The following is a 23,950-nucleotide window of genomic DNA, read 5'->3' as shown; positions in this document are numbered from 1 at the left end:
TGAGAAAACTAATAAGTATTTTTGAAAAATTTAAACGCAGAATGAAAAATTCTGGTTTTTTCAGGATTCGAAAACAATGAACACGATGTTCGTGGTAATATTTCCAAATCTATCTTTGTCATACAACGCACTCAGTCGAATAGAATATTGTCAGCATACTGTCAGTCAGACAGTGACAATCAGTGACAATTTTAAATATTTGACATGGCATCGGGAATATTTTGAGTTGTTGATTAAATAATATTGATATATAGTGTACCTATTTGATAAATAATTAATTTAAGACGTGAACTTAATAAAAAGTTATTTATTGTGTATTATTTGTGGAAGGTCCAAGCAAAGAATACATCAGGATAATATATTCTGTGATCCAAGTATTTTGTTGTTAAAGATGTTCAAAATTGTAAGCGTTCCATAGTAGGTAACAATATATTATTAAAAAATCACTTGAACACTTTTCCTCTTGTCTCGATTGAGTATTAGTTTTTGTTGTACATATAAATTATTACAATCACTGAATACATTATATTTCTCATGTTGCTCTGGCCTTTTCAACTCTAGTCGTATTTCGGTTGTTTGATCCCATTTCGGGTTGACAACATTGAGTTCATTCAATGCTGTTTCAAAAGTTTGTTCGGAGTACATATTAAAAAGGAGAGGGGAGAGAATACATCCCTGTCGCACACCATAAATACACACATACTATACCTTATTTGCGCAGCTGCTAAACTTGCTACCGAGTTGCTAGTGAACTTGTCTTGAAGATCTCTTCTGAGAAAAGATTCTCCGCTGTTTTGGTCAGTGCCAAAATGAATTAAAGCTCCAGGTACAAATCCCAATTCTAAAAGATTTTGATCTTCAGCTAAGATACATTTTGGAGGCGTTGAATCTAAAATTAATGGTATAATTATTACAAAATATAATTGTAATTGAAAAAGAAGGCAATCGATAACAGTAGTCGCTCCGTGCATGACTGACGCGACACCTAGCGTAGTCGCCTGACATTTTTGGCGAACACAATTTGACGTTAAACATATGATACACATATGACATATTTGACGTTAATGTAATATTTATGTACCACTTTTGATACAATTTATTATACAAACAATAAGTTCGAGTGTCAAATCAAGGTCAAATTAAAAAACGCTGGACGGAAGGGCCGCCCGAGAACTTTATCGTACCGATCTATTATCGTTATGGTACTAGATACTGGAATTCTATAAAAATAACAAAGTTACTCGTTATTTTGATATTTTAGAAACACCTACTGTACTTAAAAGTATTTTATGGTTCTACGCATCATTAATTCCTGCATTTGAGAAAATGTTCGATGCCATATTTCGGGGACACACTATAGATGTGTAGATTATTGCATAAATCAATAGAATATTATAGTGATACTTTCATTTCAAATTAGTTCATTTTTCTGAGAAATTAATAGTTTACAATATTTGCATTTCATTCTATTTCGATTACGCCAGTCAATGCGCGAGATTAAGAACAAGATATTATCTCCAAATTCTATCCTACTGCATGGATTTTAATGAAATTTTGGGAGTAGCCCAATCTCCTAATTCAAAGTCTATCCTATATACTATGGCGCTTTTATCATGGGGGAAGTTCCCACCACTTCTCAGGGGTGAAATATTTTTATTTTCGAATTACATGGAGAAAAAGGAAGATTTTTAAGAAAATTTAAAAATTCATTCTATAATTTGATCACATTTTTTACAAAAACCATTCATTTTAAACCCGTTCAACATTTTGAAAGTAGAAATAACACTATATATATATATATATATTAAAAGGTATTGTAGAAGGAAAACAATGCATTTAAATTATGGTAGATGGGGAGTTAAATGTATATACTTTTCATTTTTCCTTAAAGTACATTAGTCATATATTTTTTTGCACCATATCTCGCTTAGTTTGTAAGTAACCGACATTTAACGGTGCTCGTTTTAAAGGCCTTTTCAAACACTACAAAAGGTGTTGGTAGCATTATACACCTAAAACCTACCGTTCCTGTGTTATTTCAAGTTGAATACACCAATTTGAGCATGCACCAAAAAACAAACTATTTTCACCTACCATATCTCTTTTTGTATTATAAATAGAACATTTACGAAGGAACGAATCTCTTTATTCTTTATAATCTAAAAAATGTTTTATATAGTGTTTTTAGTTCGATGCATAGTTTTTAAGGTATTCACAAAAAATCCGTCCTAAAAGGTGTCATTTTTCAATGAAAATGGCCAATTTTCAACTACGCATAACTCAAAAAGTATTGAGTTCCAAAAAAAAAGTATAGACCAGTTTTTGCTTAGAAATAGGTTCTTTAGCCACTTTCGTGCTTATTTTGACCAACAAATTTTCCACCCCCTTGAAGAAGTGGGAACCGCCCCTAGATAAAAGCGCCATAGTATATAGGGTAGATTTTGTTTCTTGAGCTATTCCCTACTTACTGTGAAAATATCAAGTACATCAATGTAGTAGGATGGAATTCGGAGGCAAATACCCTCATTGACTGCCCTACAATAATGCTCTGCTATGAACGCGTGAGAGAGGGCACACATAAGATTATAGCAAAATTTCTATTTACCGTAACTTTTCGAGTTTTTGAGCTACAGCAATGAATTTTATGTCATTGGAAAGGTAATTTTGCATTCTTTCAAAATATGTTAAAATATACAGGGCGTATCTATAAAAATTTAGATTTTTTATTAATTTCCGGTTTTTTATTAATTACCGGAAGCCATATTTTTGGTAAAATTTATTGTGATAATAGATAATAAAGTACCATATATGTTTGCAAAATTTCAAATTTTAGTTTCTATTAAGAAGTAAGTTACGGGCACTCGAATATTTTTTTATAAAAAATTCATAACTCCCCTCCTATGGGGAATTAAGATATATGACTAATGTCATTCAATTTACTGATAGGATATCAAAGATATATCAAAAAATAAAAAAATTCCTTGGAGCCATTTTTGAGAAAATCTAGTTCAAATTTATGTCAAAATGTGACCCCTTAAATATAGGCAACCCGTAACTTTTTCTGAAAAACGATAACATCCTTCTTATAGCCCCATCTTTAGACTATATAACGACTTTTTCAAATTAAACTTATCTTCAACAAGTTTTTAGATAGATAGGGAAATGTGTCGGGTGGGCGGTCGGCCATTTTGGCCGCCATTTTGAATTTGGAAATGTCAAATTCCGTATTTTTATTTACCTATCGATGAGCTTACTTTGAGTTGAATTTCATTCATTTCGGTCAAAATTTGCAAAAATGGGCCCAAAATAACCCCCCTATTTCGGCCCCCCTTTGAGAGGTTTTTTTTAAAAGCTTAGTTTCTCGACAAAATTCTCTTAAAACTTACTCATACCGAATTTCATCAAAATCGGTCCAGTAGTTTTTGCTGGGCGGTGGCGACATACGTATGTACGTACATACGTACGTACGTACATACTTCCGACATGTTTTTTTTATTTGCTTTTTAGACTCAGGGGGACTCATAACGTCGAAAAAAAGTGAAATCTGAAAAATTTTTTTTGCACGATCCTATAACTTTATCTATTATACTATACTACGTATATAGTACGATAAAGTAAAACGAATATTTGGAAGTTCTCTGAAGAAAATATCAATTTTAAGGGTTTTTCTTCACTTTTTCGTTATAGTTTAGTTGTCGGTGTTAACATTAATTAAGTGTACATCGAAAACAATTAGGCAAGTGATACTCAACCTGAGGCCCGCGGGCCGCACGCGGCCCTCTAGCGTTTTTCATGCGGCCCGAAGACTCACTAAAAGGCCTTGTAATCGATCAAATCATTTGTCAAATTTCACGTGTTTGCCAAATTATTTGATAATGTGCCATATATTTAAAAACAATCCATAATTATATACTACATTGGAATGACACTTACTTATTATATACATTAGCACTTCGAGCCAAGCAGGCTCATGGCTTGGTTTACAATCTTCCTCCATTCTTGCTTGTTCTTCGCTTTTTCTTTCCAATTGGTTGCATTGAGATACTTCAGGTCATCATTAACTTCATGGCTCCATCTGGTCCTAGGTCTTCCTTTTCTCTTTTTACCACCTATTGTAGCGCTTAACATGATTTTAGGCATTCTAACTTGGGCCATTCTTTGGACATGTCCTAACCATCTAAGTCTTTGTGATCTTACAACTGCAATTATATTAGGCTCCTTATACAATTCTTCTAATTCCTTGTTTGTTCTTCGTGTCCACTGATTGTTGATTATTTTTCCCCCAAATATCCTTCTAAGTATTTTTCTTTCCCATACTTGTAACATTGATTGCTCGGTTTTTGTCATAGTCCAAGTTTCTGAGGCATACGTAACTATTGGTCGTATCACAGTTTTATACGTTCTTAATTTAGCTGCTTTGGATATATTTTTGCTTCTGAGTATTCTATTGAGTGCATACATGCAACGATTCCCTGACATTAGTCTTTTGTGTATTTCATCCCGGATGTTTGGTTTACTAGAAAATAAGGTCCCTAAATATTCAAATCTGTCTACCTTTTCAAATTTATACATTGTTCCTTCATTCGTTGTTATCATTAAATATTGCCCTTGTTCAAATTTTTTGTCGGTCCATTCCATATACTTAGTTTTTGTTTCATTTATATAAAGTCCTTTTTCTCGAGCTGCCTTTTCTAGTCGTTCTACTACCTCTTTTAATTTTCCTTGCTTCTGGATAGAATTACTACATCATCCGCGAATGCCAAACATTGATGTTTTTTGTAATATATATGTCCTGATCTGTTAATATTAGCCTCTTTTATTATTATTTCCAATACTACATTAAATAGCAGTGATGACAACGGATCCCCTTGTCGTACTCCTTCTTGCACTTCGAAATTTTCTGTTAGTTTGTTATTTACTTTTACTTTATTTTCTGTTTTCGTAAGTGTAAGCTTTATCATTCTTATTATTTTTGGTGAAACTTCTAGATTTTTTAACGCTTTATATATTTCTTTTCTTTTTATTCTATCAAAAGCTTGCTTAAAATCTAAGAAGAGTGCCATTGTTGGTTTATTATATTCATAGCTCTCAGCTTGTATTTCTCTTAAAGTAAAGATGTTGTCTATAGTACTTCTTCCTTTTCTAAAGCCACACTGGTATTCACCTATGCTATTGTTAAGACTTCTTGCTAGCTTGTTTTTGATGTGGACTGCTAATATCTTATATATTACATTTAATAGTGCCACGCCCCTATAATTTTGACATTCTGCTTTGTCCCCCTTTTTATAAAGAGGACATATCACTGCTTGCTTCCACTCCATTGGTAGTTCTTCCTTTTCCCATATGTTTTTTAGTAATTTGTGTATTTTGTCTGTCAGCTGCGCTCCTCCATATTTTAACATTTCCGCTGTTATAGAATCACTTCCAGGACATTTATAGTTTTTTAGATTCTTAATAATAATTTCAACTTCATTTAGGGATGGTGCTATATCTTCCGTACTGTCTCTTTGCATATTCATTATTTCGTCTGTGTATCCTTCATTATCGTGATTTATGTGTTCTTCATTTCCATCATCTGTGTCTTCTTCATTGTGATTATTTGTGTACTCCCCGTTTAACAATTCATCAAAATATTGTTTCCATCGTTTTAATATTTCTTGGTCATCAAATATCATTTTTCCTTCTTTATCTTTGTAATAAATGGGCTGTGGTTTATATTCTCTTTTTTGATTTTTAATGCCTTGATATAAATTTCTAATAAGATTATTTTTGTAATTCTCTTCAATGTCTTTCAACTTATCTTCGTAAAATTTTCTCTTTTTATTTCTTAAAATTGCGCTGGTTTTTCTTCTTTGCTCTATGTAAAGTGTTTCCGCTGTTTTTGATTTCAGTCTTAGACTTTCTAATCGTAGCTTGTTCCGTTTCTCTATTTCTAGTTTGCATTCATCGTCGAACCATGCCTTTTGTTGTTTCTTGATTGACTTGTCAGTATCATCTGCTACGGCTTTTAAAGTATTTTTAATTAAGTCCCATGTTTGTTCTACATTGACATTTTCTGTAATAAGTTCCAGTTTCTTGTTAAGTGTCAACTGGTATACCTTTTTTTCTTCTTCTGTTTGTAACCTGACTAGCTTGTTCATCATGCGTTTTTCTCTGTTTCTGTTTCTATTTATAGGTATTATTTGGTTCATTTTTATTCCCACTAAAAAGTGGTCTGAATCTATATCTGGCCCTCTATATGTACGTATATGCATTATGCTTTTTTCTACATCCTTCTCTATTAAAACATGGTCTATTTGGTTTACCGTTTGACCGTCCGGCGATCTCCAAGTACCCTTGTGTATTTCCTTTCTCTGGAAGTAGGTACTTTTTATTAAAAGGTTTTTTTCTCTTGCAAAGTCGATGAGCATGTGTCCATTTTGATTCGTTGTTGGATGCAAGCTGTATTTTCCTATAGTAGGCTTAAATATGTCCTCTCTACCTATTTTGGCATTGGTATCTCCAAGGACTATTTTGAGATCATATTTGGGGATGCTTTCATATACTTGGTCCAGTAGGTTATAAAACTCTTCCTTTACCTCTATTTCTTTTTCTTCTGAAGGTGCATGAATATTTACAAATGAAATTTTTTGGAATTTTCCCTTTACTCTAAGAACACTAAGTCTATCGGATATTGCTCTGAATTCTACAATTGATGCTCTAAAGTTTTTATGTATTAAAAAGCCTGTACCCAGCATTCTATTTTGCCCTCCACTATTAAAGAATAAGTAAGACACTTACTTATCACAAGAAAAACCCAGGTTTGAATTAACAAAAAAATATAAAATAATTGTGACCTTGAAAAACACCCTGTATATTAAAATTGTCAAAATCCGTTTGCACATTTGAAAAGAGTACAAAAAACAAAGTTTAACTGACCGCTTCAATTTTTTGTGCAGACAATTTAATGACATTAATTTAGAAATTAAATCGAAATTTTTGTTGTGAGTTCTCAGAGTTCTTAAAAATTTCGAGTCATTAAATTGTCTGCGAACAAAATGAAAGTGAACTATTAAACTTAGTTTTTGTGGTCTTTTCAAATGTGCAAACGGGTTTTGAAAATTTCAATATACAGGGTGTTGTTTCAAGGTCATAATCACTTTATATTTTTTGTTAATCTGGACCTGTATTTTTGTTGTGATTAGTAGTAAGTGGGTCGTTCCAATGTAGTAACTAAGTATTGATTAGTGTTAAAATGAGAATGCATTCAATAATTTATTATTAAAAGTGCTCTAAAAACCTGCTTTGTAATCTCTGTTCTTAAAAATTTCAATATATTTCATTTCAAAATTAAAGTGATCAAATTTTCTGCGGAAAACATTAAAGCGAACCTATACACTCAGTTGTTTGTGCTCTTTTCAAATGTGCAAACGGGTTTTGAACATTTCAATATACATACAGGAGGTTGTTTCAAGGTCACAATGAATTTAAGTATAATTTTTTTAATCCGCATCTGGATTTTCCTTCTGATTAGTAGTTCTATGGTTTGGGTTCTAAATAAGACATACTTGTATTCAGACATATGGATCCAGACAAAAATGGGCAAAATCGATAAAAACAACCCGTAACTCGGTTATAAAAATCGGTGGGGCAATAAATGTAGAATATCTAGAATCGCCTCAGTGACCTCTATTCACCATTTAAGTATTTCCGTTTCTTAATGAAACGCCCTGTATACTACTCCACCTATGCGGCCCGCAAGCTGTGGCAATAGCTAGTACGTGGCCCAGGGAAAAACAAGGTTGAGTATCGCTGAATTAGGCAGTGTGAATTATAGTACCAGATTTTAACATTAGCTGGGTCTATTAAACTATTAATTTTGTGGTGACGAAAAATGGAAATAGATGACGATAGGAATAGGAATATACCACCAGATCGGGGAAGGAAAGAAAGTCAGTATGAAAATATAAATAATAAAAATAATAAGGTAAGCGAAATATTTATTTTAAAAAAATCAATCATTATTCGCCAAAGTTGTCATATTTCGCCGCTACGGGCGCTGGCATAGTTTCGTGTATCCCCACCATGGTCACGCACGGAGCGAATATCTTACTAAGAAAAAATTAAAGTAGAAATGATTATAATGAATTCTAACAAAATAATTTAACTAGAAAAAATAATTAAAAAAAATAACTTTTTATCTAGACGAAGAAAAACATTATGTTTTATTTATATACGGAATACCCGACGCAGTGTACAAAAATTGTCTGTCTTTCATGTCATCCTTATTATGTCATTTAATTTAAGATGTCCATTGGTTAAAACCACGTAAAACCTATCAGAAAAAAAGAAGTATTAAGTTGGAGAACATTCGAGATGTCATGGAACAACCCAGAAATGTCTAGTGACGTCTAGAACATTGATAGTTTATAGAACAGTTGTATTTGAAGTTTATAGTTCTCATTGTGTTAAATTATGGGCCGAATTATCCCATAAGCCTAAGGTACCCGTGTTTCTACCAGCGGGGCACTTACTGTATAACAGAAATATTAAATCATCATCATCAGTGGCGTTACAGCTCTTTATGAGCCAAAGCCTTTTTCAGAACAAACCTCCATTCGCCCCTGTCTCTGGCAACTCTTCTCCATGCTCTAATTCCAATAGATTTCAAATCATTTTCTAGGTTGTCTTGGTACCTAAGTCTAGGTCTTCCTCTTGTTCGTTGTACTATCGGCCGTCTTCGGTCAAAAACTTTTCTGACTCTAGCATCTTCCTCTCGTCTGATTACATGACCTATCCATCTAAGGCGTGCTACCTTAATGAATTTTACAACGTCTGGTTCTCCAAAACTTCTATACAACTCAAAGTTGTAACGCCTGCGCCACAAACCTTGTTCTTTTATGCCTCCATATATTCGTCTTAGTATTTTTCGCTCAAAACGTTTGAGCATTTCTTGGTCATTATGTGTAAGTGACTAAGCCATATGTTAGCACTGGTCATATTAGTGTTTTATATACAGTCAGTTTAAATTTTCTAGGCATTTTTGAGGCCATCTGTCTTCTTAAGCCATAGTAACACTTATTGGCGATCACTATTCTTCTTTTAATTTCTTCACTGACATTGTTATCTTTAGTTAGCAGCGAGCCTAAATATATGAAGGTGTCGACACCTTCCAGTTCTAGGTCATCAATTTTTATTCTTGTAGGTGTCGGGTTGCTTGACCTAGTGCAACACATATATTTGGTCTTTTGAACATTTATATTTAGTCTCATTCTCTGTGCAGATGCTCTTAATGACCGAAATGCTTCAGTCAGAGATTCTGTGGACCTACCTATGATGTCTATGTCATCTGCGTATCCGACAATACTACAATCTGCGTATACTGATTTGTTAAAGATAGTACCATTCGTAGTAATCTGGGACTCTCGAATTATTTTTTCTAATGCCAGGTTAAATAAGAGACACGATAGTCCATCACCATGTCTTAGTCCATTTTTGCAATGGAAGGGTCTTGAGAGATCGTTTTGGATTTTTACCATGCTCTCTGCACCTGTGAGTATAAGTTCAGTTAATTGGACAAGATGAAATGATATTCGAAATTCTACCATAGCAAGTAGAAGTTTATTTCTATTAACAGAGTCGTATGCGGCTTTGAAGTCAACGAATATGTGGTGGGTGTCGACGCCGAACTCTAGGGTTTTTCAAGGATCTGCCTCACGGTAAATATCTGGTCCGTTGTTAATTTATTAGGACAGAAACCGCACTGATATCCTCCCACTATTTGTTCGGCGTAGGGGAAGAGTATTTTGTACAATACGTTGGACAACACTTTATATGCCATATTGAGTAGAGTGATGCCTCTATAATTATCACACACCATCATGTCTCCCTTTTTGTGTAGAGGACACAGTACACCTAACTTCCAGTCTGTGGGTGTTTCTTTCTGTTACCAGATTGCAGTTATCAGTTTATGCATGGAAATATTAAATAGTATCATTGAAAATAATAAAACTTAAACAATCTAACATAATAAAAAAAATCGTTGATAAAATATACTCACACACATAGAAATTTAAAGATTTATCTTCCAAATATTCCCTAACGAATTGTATAACATCTTTTATGTTATCTGAAGTCGCAAAAGTTCCTTGCAGAACTACTCTATCAGGAAACTGTACTCTGATAATGGCTTTTTTGTAAATTGCTATATTTCTTAACTGCCTCTTTGACTCCTCTAACCTTCTGAGAGCTGAAGTTAGTAAAGGACCATTTTCTAAATCGTGACGTTTTCTTTTGACATCCCTAATTAGTTTTCTGGCATCGTCAATTGTTAAATCGAAGAAATCATCTGGTAGTTCATCACTTGGCACCGCTGAAGCAGTTTCTTGGGAAAACAACATAGCGTTCCTAGCTCCTAACTGTAAATACCATTTATTAATATAATTAAAAGTCATTCCCAATATATAAAATAATAGTCTGAGAGCTAGTGAACCCTCCGACTAACGGTCGTCCTGTAAGGCTAGAAATTTGTCTAGTGATAATTCATAGCACACCAAGGCTAAAAACCATGACCTGGAAGGCATCAGCCGTGCACGTGTATCTACCAGGTGAATCGAAAAGTGCAAATTTAGGGGTTAAAATAAACTTTCTCCTGTAAAGTTTAAATTTAAGTATGTGTTTGAGTAAGTCATTTAGAAGAAATGTGTACAATGACAGGCGATTCTGAAGAGCAGAAGACCTTGCCAGGCGAGGGAAAAGATTAGGGGTTTTTCCTAAAATTATCTTTCTTGCATCGAACAAAGTTTTTTTAGGTTTTTTGAATCATTCCAAACAGAAAAGGTCTTTAGTGATTTTTTTCTTAGGTTATTAGTTTTTGTTATATAAGCGATTAAAAATTTTGAAAATTGCGAAATCGGCCATTCTTAACCCTAAATCGGACATTTAACTAAAAATTTTAATGTTGCCAGGGTAGGTAGATATTCTTTAAACATTGATTGATGAAATTCCGAAGAGTTTTTTGCAATACAATATCGAAAACCCCTTTGTTTTTTAATTGCTAATCAAGCGGGCGCGACACTGTAGTATAAATGAGGACGTTTGAGTTTGCATAAATTCATTATCTCGAGAATGGGCAAATTTGAAGAGAAATCCTCAGACAGGTCGATTTTTATTTTTAAATTAGGACTTTTTGGCATATATATAATACTAGTGACGTCATCCATCTGGGCGTGATAACGTAATCGATGATTTTTTTAAATGAGAGTAGGGGTTGTGTGATTGCTCATTTGAAAGGTTATTTAATTCTCTATTCAGTAATATAAACCTTAACATAATTATTTATACAGGGTGTACACACAATTTTTTTTCTTCCTTTTGTCTAAATTAATTTAATAAAATTTTTTTTGTACACCCTGTATAAATAATTATGTTAATGTCTATATTACTGAATAGAAAATTAAATAACCTTTCAAATGAGCTATCAAACAACCCCTACTCTCATTTAAAAAAATCATCGATTACGTCATCACGCCTAGACGGATGACGTCACTAGTATTATATATATGCCAAAAAGGCCTAATTTAAAAATAAAAATCAACCTGTCTGAGGATTTCTCTTTAAATTTCCCCTTTCTCGAGATAATGAATTTATGCAAACTCAAACGTCCTCACTTATACTACAGTGTCGCGCCCGCTTGATTAGCAATTAAAAAACAAAGGGGTTTTCGATATTGTATTGCAAAAAACTCTTCGGGATTTCATCAATCAATGTTTAAAGAATATCTACCTACCTTGGCAACATTGAAATCTTTAGTTAAATGTCCGATGTAGGATTAAAAATTGCCGATTTCGCAATTTTCAAAATTTTTAATCGCTTATATAACAGAAACTATTAACTTAAGAGAAAAATCACCAAAGACCTTTTCTGTTTGGAATGATTCAAAAAACCTAAAAACTTTGTTCGACGCAAAGAAAAATAATTTTAGGAAAAACCCATAATCTTTCTACTCGCCTGGCAAGGTCTTATGCTCTTCAGAATCGCCTGTCATTGTACACATTTCTTCTAAATGACTTACTCAAACACATACTTAAATTTAAACTTTACAAGAGAAAGTTTATTTTACCCCCTAAATTTGCACTTTTCGATTCACCTGGTAGATACACGTGCACGGCTGATGCCTGCCAGGTCATGGTTTTTAGCCTTGATGTACTATGAATTATCACTAGACAAATTTCTAGCCTTACAGGACGACCGTTAGTCGGAGGGTTCACTAGCTCTTAGACTATAATAAGGATCTTTGCTTAAAAAATGTTACATTCAACACATTAGAAAAAAATAATCATCACCAAAAAGTTTTGTTATTATTTAACATTAAATTAGCAGTTTTACACCGATAAGTAAGTTTCCACTATTTAGTAGGCACACAGCGTCTTTTTTTATCAACAACTCTCTTGATGTCATGTTTACAAAGCTGCCTCTTCGCTGCAACCGTTGTATTCAATATGATTATCGTTATGTTTTGAATATTCCTCAAATATATTCAATTGGATTGAATAGACAATGATAAGGCAGAAGTCTTAATACATGTCTAAAATTTTGTTTTTTTTAATAGTTTGTATATTTTTCATTCTTCACTTCTGTCTACTGACACTTCCGGTTAGAACTTTTAAACCGCAAGTGATATAAAATCAAAAGTATACATTTCTTTTAGTACTTCTGGTTGCAACTCTGGAACCGGAAGTCCGAGGTCAAATTGATCCCCTCTAATACCATCTGTGGGTTATAAGCTCTCATTCGACACCTTATTTGCCATTATATCTATTTTAATAACAATGGGGAAGTTATATTCGCAGACAGAGAGACAGACAAGACAGGTATGAAGCTGGAAATATATATTAGTTCTTGTCTTGCTAAGGGGCGTCGAATAATTTATCGCTTGTATTATGTCGGCGACTTTAAAAGAGTACTTCCGGTTGCAACTCAGTACAACCGGAAGAGCGAGGTCAAATATCTCACCTCTAATTCCATCTTTGGGCTATAAGCTCTCATTCGACACATCAATTATCATTCTTCTTCTACGGCACTACAGCCCAAATTGAGCCTTGGCCTGCTTTATTTTTTGCTTCCACCCTTGCTTGTCTGTGGCTGCTCTTCTCCATACGCGGACTCCTAAAAGGGCTTGTGCGTCGCTGTTTACTGTGTCTTCCCAGCGCTATCTTGGCTTTCCAACCGGTCTCTTTCCCTGCATTCTAGCATTCAGTGCTCTTTTTGGTAGCCTATCCTCTCCCATTCTTATCACATGTCCGGCCCATTCCAATCTTTGTATTCTAATAAAGTCTGACAGGGGTGTTTCCTTATAAAGTTGATAAAGCTCGTTGTTGTATCGACTTCTGAAGATTCCGTTTTCCCTCACAGGTCCTAGTATTAATTCTCCTCAGTACTTTCCTTTTTTTGTTTGTTTTTGGATGTTTCATTATCATTCTATCTGCTTTAATTTTCTTCTTCATGTGTCATCCATCTCCTCTAAGAAGGTCGGCAACCATTATGGCAATTACATTCAATACAGCTGCTCTAAAGAGATTAGCAGAAGTGCAGTTAAACCAAGCTATCAAATTGTCTAACCAGGAGATGCGTCTTCTTCCATGACTCCTTCTGCCCTATATTATTCCTTGTATTCCCTATATTATTATATAGGGGCGAGTAACACTCGCCCCTCATGACATGTACCAGATATTGCAGTTTTCTAACTTCAATTATATTTAAATCCACTCTTTCTTTGCCCATTCTTCTCAACACCTCGACATTCGCGACTCTATCCACACAACTTATTCTTAATATCTTTCTGTAAGCCCATAACTTGAAGGCTTCTAATCTGTCCGAAACGTATTTCTTTAATGTCCAAGCCTCCAACCCATAAAATAATAGAAAAAAATGAAGTAAAAGTCAGACTTACTCTCAATCTTTATTATAACTTCCGACGACCGGTTTCGCTCTTTAAAATTTGTAGAGCATCTTCAGGTCAAAGGTAACAAGTTACAAAATGCTACAAATAAAAACCAGAATTAGGACATTGTCTGGTTGTAAAAGATGCTAAAGATCCATATGATCAAGCCAATGTTGAATAACATACATAAAAGTAGCGAAATAGCATACCAATGCACATGCAAGCATTCATGGGGGTGGTGGTACAAAACTTCCCTCAAACGCAACAACATGCGCAGAAGTATGCTATATATAATCATGCAATCATAACGTGTCGTACTTATATTCGGATACAAGGTGCTATCAACTCAGTTTTCATTATCATGATGTTTCTTTTAAAGTTATGTTAACGGGATATGGTGGAATAGACGGACGATGCAGCAAAGGTAAACAAATCTATGGGACTTAGGAGTTCTTGAGGGTGATGAGATAGTTGGTGTAAGTTAACCAGCAAATCTATGTCTGTTATTATGTTTGTGTAAATCAAATTAGTGAATGACTTATTTACAATTTTAATGTGTGTTGATTTTAAAGATTTTGTTTTTATTTTATTTAATTTTATTTATATTTATACATACCTATATTAAAGAATTCTATTTATTATTAATGTAAATTTATTAATAATAAATAGAATTCTTTAATATATATATAAATATAAATAAAATTAAATAAAATAAAAACAAAATCTTTAAAATCAACACACATTAAAATTGTAAATAAGTCATTCACTAATTTGATTTACACAAACATAATAACAGACATAGATTTGCTGGTTAACTTACACCAACTATCTCATCACCCTCAAGAACTCCTAAGTCCCATAGATTTGTTTACCTTTGCTGCATCGTCCGTCTATGCCACCATATCCCGTTAACATAACTTTAAAAGAAACATCATGATAATGAAAACTGAGTTGATAGCACCTTGTATCCGAATGTAAGTACGACACGTTATGATTGCATGATTATATATAGCATACTTCTGCGCATGTTGTTGCGTTTGAGGGAAGTTTTGTACCACCACCCCCATGAATGCTTGCATGTGCATTGGTATGCTATTTCGCTACTTTTATGTATGTTATTCAACATTGGCTTGATCATATGGATCTTTAGCATCTTTTACAACCAGACAATGTCCTAATTCTGGTTTTTATTTGTAGCATTTTGTAACTTGTTACCTTTGACCTGAAGATGCTCTACAAATTTTAAAGAGCGAAACCGGTCGTCGGAAGTTATAATAAAGATTGAGAGTAAGTCTGACTTTTACTTTATTTAAAATGAACTCTCACATGCAACCCATTCAAGATTTTAATAAAAAAAAAGGTAAAGTTTTCAATCCTAATAGCAACATTAATAATATTGAAAAATATTAAAAATATTACTAAAAGATTTTTAAATTGAAAACTTATGGGTCCATTTCCCTGGTAACATCTCCAAGGCTTCTAAAATTTGCAAGCCAGATGGATGCTGCAGTGAAGACAAAGGGAGGGAATTCTAAAAAGTTGCAATTCACAACCCCCGTCTGCAGCTTGGTAAATTTCCAACGGAAAATGGACCTAGTTACTCTATAGGAGTAATACTAATATAAATTTATTCCGTTAGAACTTTACCAAGCTGCAGACGAGGGTTGTGAATTGCAACTTTTTAGAATTCCCTCCCTTTGTCTTCGCTGCAGCATCCATCTGGCTTGCAAATTTTAGAACCTTGGAGGTGTTACCAGGGAAATGGACCAATAAGTTTTCAATTTAAAAATATTTTAGTAATATTTTTCAATATTATTAATGTTGCTATTAGGATTGAAAACTTTACCTTTCAATTGCCAGATGACGCTAGTCACCTAATCCATACACGTCAGTTGCAATGTGGGGATAAACTTTCATGGTTTGGTCACTTCGAGTAGAGAGCAGCAGGCCTACGCCTCTCCGATGATGACTCCAATAAAAGTCGAAAATCGTCGATTCAGAGTGCTGGACTGCGCTCCCTGTTCTAAGTAAAAAATAAGATTGTTTTGCCTTCGCATTGCAACTGAATAAAAATGGTATACATTTTTATTTTATTTTATATTAGTATTACTCCTATAGAGTAACTAGGTCCATTTCCCGTTGGAAATTTACCAAGCTGCAGACGGGGGTTGTGAATTGCAACTTTTTAGAATTCCCTCCCTTTGTCTTCACTGCAGCATCCATCTGGCTTGCATATTTTAGAAGCCTTGGAGGTGTTACCAAGAAAATGGACCAATAAGTTTTCAATTTAAAAATCTTTTAGTAATACAGTCGAACCCGCTTATTAGAGTACCGGTTATAGGAATATCCCGGTTTAAAGAATAGAAATTTGAGGTCCCGAAACGTTTCTATTTACTCCTTAATAAATTTATCCGCTTATAGGAATACGTTTTAATTAATTAATATCGCTTAATCGAATATTATTCAAGTGGACGAACAACTTTTTATTCTTATTTTCCAAAAAAATTAAAATTATGTCTGGGTTATTATATTTTTCAAACAATAAATACTTTATTACGCACCAGTTGGACCCTTTTACGAAATACAACAGGCCATAAAATACCTACTTTTACTTGTCTCACAAAACTTGTAAAAATTTCTATTGCGACCTACCTCGGTGCAGTTATAAATTTTATTGGTTAATGGTTTATTGACTTCGACAATACAATGGCAGACAAGAATAGAAATGTTCTCTTTTATTGATAACCGCCCTGTCCATAAACCCGACATGAGTTTGAATATTTTAACAATCCGTTTTTTGCCTGCCAATGTGCCAATTCATCAAAACACAGAATTCGACAAAATAAAGGACGAATATTTTTAAGAGTTGTTTCTTTTGACGATAATTTATCGGTTTTCGAAGATACTGAAGATTTAGAACAAAACAATGAAACCACCCAACTCAATATTAAAGCCAAAGATGAGGCAAAAGATGAAGATTTTTTCGATTTTGTGGATATTCCATCCAATTTGGCAAGTCCTAACCGTTTGTAATAGTATAAGAAGATTTATGGAGGGCCAATTCAATGTAATTTTTTCTAATTTGTATAACTTAAAGATTTTTCAAAAAAAAATGAGAAGTAATTTTGGCGTATGCATTTTAAATAAGATAATATATACATGTTTACATATTGCACACATTTCATGGTTATTAATGGATTTATGCACAGAAAATGTAATTTGGTTTTTTAATAAAATAAGTTACACTGCTGTATCATTGACATAAAAGGACCTAAAACCATATAAATATAATGTAAATGTAGGTACATACATATTATGTACTATTATTATGTAGGTCTATTCAGTAGGTACACTTATTTCTACCAGTCATCAATGATCGGGTATTAGAATATCCCGGTTATAGGAATATTTTGCTTAGCACGAAGGCTATTCCAATAAGCGGGTTCGACTGTATTTTTAATATTTTTAATATTATTAATGTTGCTATTAGGATTGAAAACTTTATCTTTCAATTGCCAGATGACGCTAGTCACCTAATCCATACACGTCAGTTGCAATGTGGGGATAAACTTTCAAGGTTTGGTCACTTCGAGCAGAGAGCAGCAGGCCTACGCCTCTCTGATGATGACTCCAATAAGAGTCGAAAATCGTCGATTCAGAATGCTGGACTGCGCTCCCTGTTCTAAGTGAAAAATAAGATTGTTTTGCCTTCGCATTGCAACTGAATAAAAATGGTATACATTTTTATTTTACCATAAAATAATACTGAGAACAGGTAGCATCTAAGAAGTTTTATCTTCAAAGAAATTTTAATATCCCTGCTACAGAATACTTTTTTCAGTTTGTTGAAAACATTTCTTTTAATAACGGAGGAATTATATTCGCAGACAGATAGATGGACGGACAGACAGGCATGAAACTGAAAGTATAAATTTGTTCTTGTCTTGCTGAGGTACAATGAATAATAATCACTTATACTATTTCTTGGACTTTAAAACAGTACTTCCGGTTGCAACTCCCTACAACCGGAAGACTGAGGTCAAATTTCTCACCTTTAAACTCCTTGGGTTACAAGCTTTCATTTGACACCTCATTTGTATTGTACCCTATAAGGTGTAATGACGGGGGAGTTGTGTTTACAAAGTCTCTGGGACAGACAGAAGGTTTTAACATTTTTTCAAAATGGGTGAAAACAATTATTAGATAACCAGTATTTTATTTTATGTCCTGTACAGGTGTTCTTTCATCCTGGGACGCAATACCATTGATTATAAACTACTCATAGATAGCTCACCTCGTGGTAACCGAAAGACGTATCAACAACTAGATGGCGCTACTCGAAAACCGTATCGAGATTTCTCATTCTCTTTCTGACTTGCGAGGAGGTAGGAGTAGTGTCAGGGCCGAACTTACCCTATAGGTGTGTGTTGTGACAAGTTATAGCGGAATTTTATTAAAAAAGACTCACATTTTAGATAAAATGGCCTCTGTAACGCATAAGTGTGTTTACGCGGGATGTTTTGAGAGAAACGATGGAACAAATAATAATATATCTTTCTTGATAAAATGTATTCTTGATAAAAATTTGCATGTCCTAAAACTCAAAATGAAAGAATCAGATGTCAAATATTATGAGTCGTATACCAAGTTTGTTAAAAAATATTAATTCTTCTCAAGAGTAATATACCTTCATTTTTAAAGCAGTTTCATATAAATATGAACGTAGTTTTTAATTGTTCTCGACTTTTAATAATAAAATGTTTCGATATTGTCAACAATGAAAAGAATTAACATTCAAATATACTTATTTACTTTGTTAAACGCTTTTCTTTACTTCAATAGTTTACATCAAATCTTTAGACGTTAATTTGACTGACTTTTCTTCAATGCAAATGAATGAAAATTTGCAGACATATGCATTCGCTGGAACAATACACGAATAGTCAATAAAAAAAATGTTTATGTTTATTAATTGTTTAAATAAAAAAAAAACGATTTTAATGGAAAATTCTCTTGTTTTTTACAATGTAGAAACTTAAAACTTTTACGGATTGTAGCTAATGATATGAACGATACATAATTTCCCTTTTTACGTTAATTGTTTACGTTATGCTTCAGAAATAAACAATAAAGTTTCAAATTTTGAACGCTCATATATTTGTTTATATATAAATCGGCATTTATTCGTGTCAAATTTCAATACGATACGAAACAAAACTTCAACCAAAACTCGAATTAAAAAAATTCGTGTTTTTATCGTAGTCTTAGAAAAACCCCCGGTAGAGACGTTCTGTGCTACAATTAACATTAGAATTCGTTTTGTCGTATTAATTAATTAAACGCTTTTCTTTAGTTCAATCGTTTGGGTCAAATCTTTGGACGTTAATTTGACTGCCTTTTATTCAATGCAAATGACTAAAAATTTGCAGATATATGCATTCGCGGGAACAATACACGAATAGTCAATAAAATTTTTTATTGTTTATTAATTGTTTAAATAAAAAAAAAACGATTTTAACGGAAAATGCTTAAATTCTCTTGTTTTTTACAATGAAGAAACTTGAAACTTTTACAGATTGTAGCTAATTATATGAACTATACATAATTTCACTTTTTACGTTAATTGTTTACGTTATACTTCATAAATAAACAATAAAGTTTCAAATTTTTTGCCGATTCCAACTACTTTTCATGTTTGTACATCATATGTTTTATACATATTTTAAAAAACATGACGATATATTTTAATGTTTGAAATGTGTAAGACTAAAAAGTAAAAAATAAAAAAATGTGAAAAAACTATTTTTAAGAAACGCTTTTCTTTAGTTACGAGTGACTAAAATTAAACATATTATAAAAAAATCAACTAAAAAGCAAAAAAATAGAAAGAATTGAAAAAATCTAACACATTCGTTAAAGGAAAGCGTGGTGCGAAAACCGTTTATTCGATGAAGACGCGCCACGCTTTTATTTGACGAATGTGTTAGATTTTTTCAATTTTTTTTATTTTTTGCTTTTTAGTTGATTTTTTTATAATATGTTTAATTTTAGTCACTCGTAACTAAAGAAAAGAGTTTCTTAAAAATATTTTTTTCACATTTTTTTATTTTTTTTTAAATATGATCTAATTAGTGATGTTTAAACTTTCTAATCCTGTCTGTTTAAATTCAGCTTTTACCGATTGTTCCTTCGACGGTAGCGCTCTCTCGCGGTTTGAAACTTGTACTTGTCTGATAAAATTGGTGTCTGTGAAATATACAAAACGAGAAAAATAGATATTTATCTAGAAAAACACAAATTATGAACTGAAATGTTATTGTAACCTGATTACTGAACGAATACACAGAATTAATAGTAAAAGTAATTATGTTTTTTTATTTTATTCATTATAACTTTAATATTTAATATATAAATTCGTGCGACTGGATGACTGCTTACGTAAGAGGCCAGATTTTTGCAATCTTGCAGTGTGCAAGAGAAAACAACCTGAGGGCATTCGAACTGCAGCGGGTTAACATATGCACAGATAGCCAAGCAGCCATTGGGGCTCTTATAAGCCCTAAGGTGAACTCTAGGCTGGTGTGGGAATGTCGACAAGAACTTGATAGACTGGCACAACATAACAGTGTTATACTGGTATGGGTTCCAGGTCATCGGGGCATATACGGCAATGAAAGAGCTGATGCACTTGCCAAGAGAGCATCAGCTACAAAATACCTGGGTCCAGAGCCGGCCGTGGGAGTGCCAAAAAGCACCGTCCGTGAACGAAAAAAAGCCTGGATTCGAAGCCAACACAACTCACACTGGGAGAGTGTACCCGGTCACACACATGGCAAGATGTATATCGGACGGACATGTGCTAGTAGAGCTGAGTTACTGCTGAAAACAAGCAGGAATCAGCTCAGAGTCATAACAGGTTTCCTCACTGGACATGCGCCAGTTAAGGGTCACCTGCATACAATGGGGCTGTTTCATGGAGACTTGAGCTGCAGACTCTGTAACAGAGAACCTGAAACAGTCAACCATATTTTGCATGACTGTGAGGCATTGGATCGGAGGCGGCAAACACTTTTCGGAGACATCGAAATGACTCCAAATTTATATGGCACCCACCCACTAGACCTGTACAAGCTGGTACAGGGTTCCAGAATTCTGGAATGGGTTTCATAAACGAATGGAAGATGTACAATAAGCCAAGTGGCTGCAGTACAACCGGTTCACAACAAACGGCTTCCAGGAGGAAAAAAAAAAAAAAAAAAAGAGGCCATTGAGAAAAAAAAGAAGTTTATGTGAAATTTAGAGGTTACCTCTGTTTTTATTGGCTGTGAGTTTCGTCGGTAGCGCTCTCTCGCGGTTTGAAACTTGTACTTTTCTGATAAAATTGTTCAAATTCAATGCACAAAACTGCCACTAACAGCGCTGGCAAAAACTATTAAATCCCCTCTACTCATCGGCTCACAGCGAATATGTTGGAAATTCCCTGTCATTTTATCAAGATATGTACATACTTACATTATTCATTTTTAACGTTGGGAATTTATGGTATTTTGTCAAAGAAAAATAATAATCGATTGTATTTGGTACTCACCATTACGTAATTCCAGAAAGTCCTCAAAAAATTTTTAAATGTAAAAAGTATGCGATCGAACAGTAGATCATATTGATTTTAGTTCACCTTATACAATTTCTTCTTTTGCACAGAATATAATTGACTTATATATTGCCATTTCTAGATAAATTGTCAATTTTTTGTAGTACGATGTTACTGTCAGAACAAAACTTATATCCTCTTCTTTTTGTCGAAGTTCCTTCTCCAATCGAAGGTTGGCCATCATCACAGCTATCCGTACCTTATTGGTGGCTGCTCTGAAAAGATCTACTGAGCTGCAACTATACCACTCTTAAGGTTTTCAGCTAGGAAATTCTTCTTCTACCTGGATCTTTTATAAGTACCTTGCACTATCAGCCTTAATATCTCATATTTCGCACCTCTGGTAATGTGGCCTAAATATTCCTGCTTTCTTGTTTTGATGTTCTTTATCACCTCCTTTCACCTGGATTTGGGATGCTAATTAGGGGGTGATTTTCACGAGTTTTTAACAAAAAAAAAATAGGGGCCAAATTTATTTTGATCTTGCTTACTTTTGATGCTAGAAACTCAATAAAAATAATTGATGGATTCGACCGTTACTTCAAACTAAATATCATTAGACAAATAGCAGTAAACAATGGCTATAACGAACAAACAGTTAACAACATTTTAAACCAAAAACTCCATAAGAAAGCCTTGAAATTAGTGTATCCACCACCACAGAAAGAACCCAGTACCTTCTGCTCTCTCACATATACTGGCAAAATAACAACAAAAATAGCCAGATACATAAAAAAGAAAGGAATAACACCAGCTTTCAGAACTAACAACAACTTAAGCAAACATATTAAAAACAATAAAAGCCGAAAGAGAAAGCAACTACAGAGTGGTGTGTACAAACTAACTTGTGGTGACTCTCCGAAAACTTACATCGGTCAAACTGGCAGAACTTTTGACAAACGGATAGCAGAACACAAAAGGGCTTTCAACAATAGAAAAACAGACACTTCTACATACGCACTTCACCTTCTAGATCATAATCATTCTTTCGATGAAGAGTTTCAAATTCTACATATTCAAAATAAAGGCCTTAAGCTATCACTTTTAGAATCAATGGAAATTAATAAATTGAAAAATACAGATATAATTCTGAATGACCAACTCGAGACAAACAGCTCCCCACTCCTCAACCTCTTCAGTTAAAGACTTAAAAAGGCAAACACATTGTAAAATATATCACTTGAGAAAGGCACTTTGCCGAAACAGCTGTAGTAATAACATAGTTGTAATAAATTTTGTGGAAGTATAGAAAACAAACGTTTTTCAGTGTTTTATTGTCAATAAAAATAATAAAAATAAACCTTTTTTAAACGCTTTAAAAAAGTTGTAATGAGTTTTCCCCGAAAAGTGCTTCATTTTTTTATTATTTCACGTTGAAATATTCAACATGGAATTTGACGAATAAGAACCTATTTTTCAATAATTCGAAAAGTATTGACTTAGTGAAAAAACTCTATAGAACAGAAGTTGCTTAGAATTAGTGATGTTAGGCACTTCTGAACTTATCTTGAACATGTATTTTTTCACTCCCGAGAAGGGGTGATACTGAACCATAGGGCAAAAGCACACATCGGTACATCATTTTTTTTTCTTTGACATCTTAGCTAGGCACACGCCAAATTTCATGTCAATCCAAGTGATTCTTTAAAATTAGGAGGTTTTGCAATGTTTTACAGTGAGTGAATGGACTAAATCCGGAAATAAATTCTGTATATTAGCTTGAAATATTGTAGTTTGCATCAATTCTGGAAATTAATTTGTTTGAAAAGTTACAAAAAAGTAATTTACATGACATGTAATTTATAACTGCTAATTTTGTATATTTGCTAATTCTGTATATTAGCTTGAAATATTTTAGTTTGCATCAATTCTGGAAATTAATTTGTTTGAAAAGTTACAAAAAAGTTATTTACATGTATTTTATATTTTGTTATTCTTTTGTAGTGTATTAATTATGTATTATGTATAAATAAATAATTTTTCGAAAACTTCTACTGTTTTCATTAATCAATTTTTAGCGTTTGTTCTGAAGTAAAATCGGAATTCCATAATAGAGATTATAAGCTCGTTAAAATTATTTGTGAAAATGCTGAATGTCACCCTTATATTGTCGTCTATTGCACTAGACAATGGCCGGAGCAGGCAACGCAAATTTATTTTTCAATCTTGGCAAAGATTTCAATTAATGTCGCCACCATACAGTCAGGTAGTACTTAGGATTGAGGGGCAAAGAGGTGTAAGTGGGCGGAGTTTAACACTGAATTCGTTTTTACCTTAGAGTGAGGTATCTATGGGTAGTTTATAATCAATGGCAATACATAATTCATGATAAAATTAAGCATTTTCTAGAAACTAATAATTAAATCAAATAAAATAAA

General features: G+C 33.4%; 1 protein-coding gene across 1 annotated transcript in view; it reads right to left on the bottom strand.

Annotated features, from left to right (window-relative positions):
* The window catches only part of LOC114329979 (tether containing UBX domain for GLUT4), a 32,116-nt gene that overhangs the window by 2,987 nt on the left and 5,179 nt on the right, over nt 1-23,950 (bottom strand). Inside the window, exons 3-4 of the mRNA XM_028279273.2 lie at nt 10,040-10,397; nt 709-889 (exon numbers count right to left, since the gene is read on the bottom strand). Of these exons, the coding sequence (XP_028135074.2) occupies nt 709-889; nt 10,040-10,397 (539 nt within the window). The remainder of the gene's footprint in view (nt 1-708; nt 890-10,039; nt 10,398-23,950) is intronic.

The sequence above is a fragment of the Diabrotica virgifera genome, chromosome 3 (genome assembly GCF_917563875.1).
Source record: "Diabrotica virgifera virgifera chromosome 3, PGI_DIABVI_V3a".
Taxonomy (NCBI): Eukaryota; Metazoa; Arthropoda; class Insecta; order Coleoptera; family Chrysomelidae; genus Diabrotica; species Diabrotica virgifera.
Note: the sequence above shows the minus strand (reverse complement) of the source record. Positions and strands in the feature narration are given on the sequence as shown.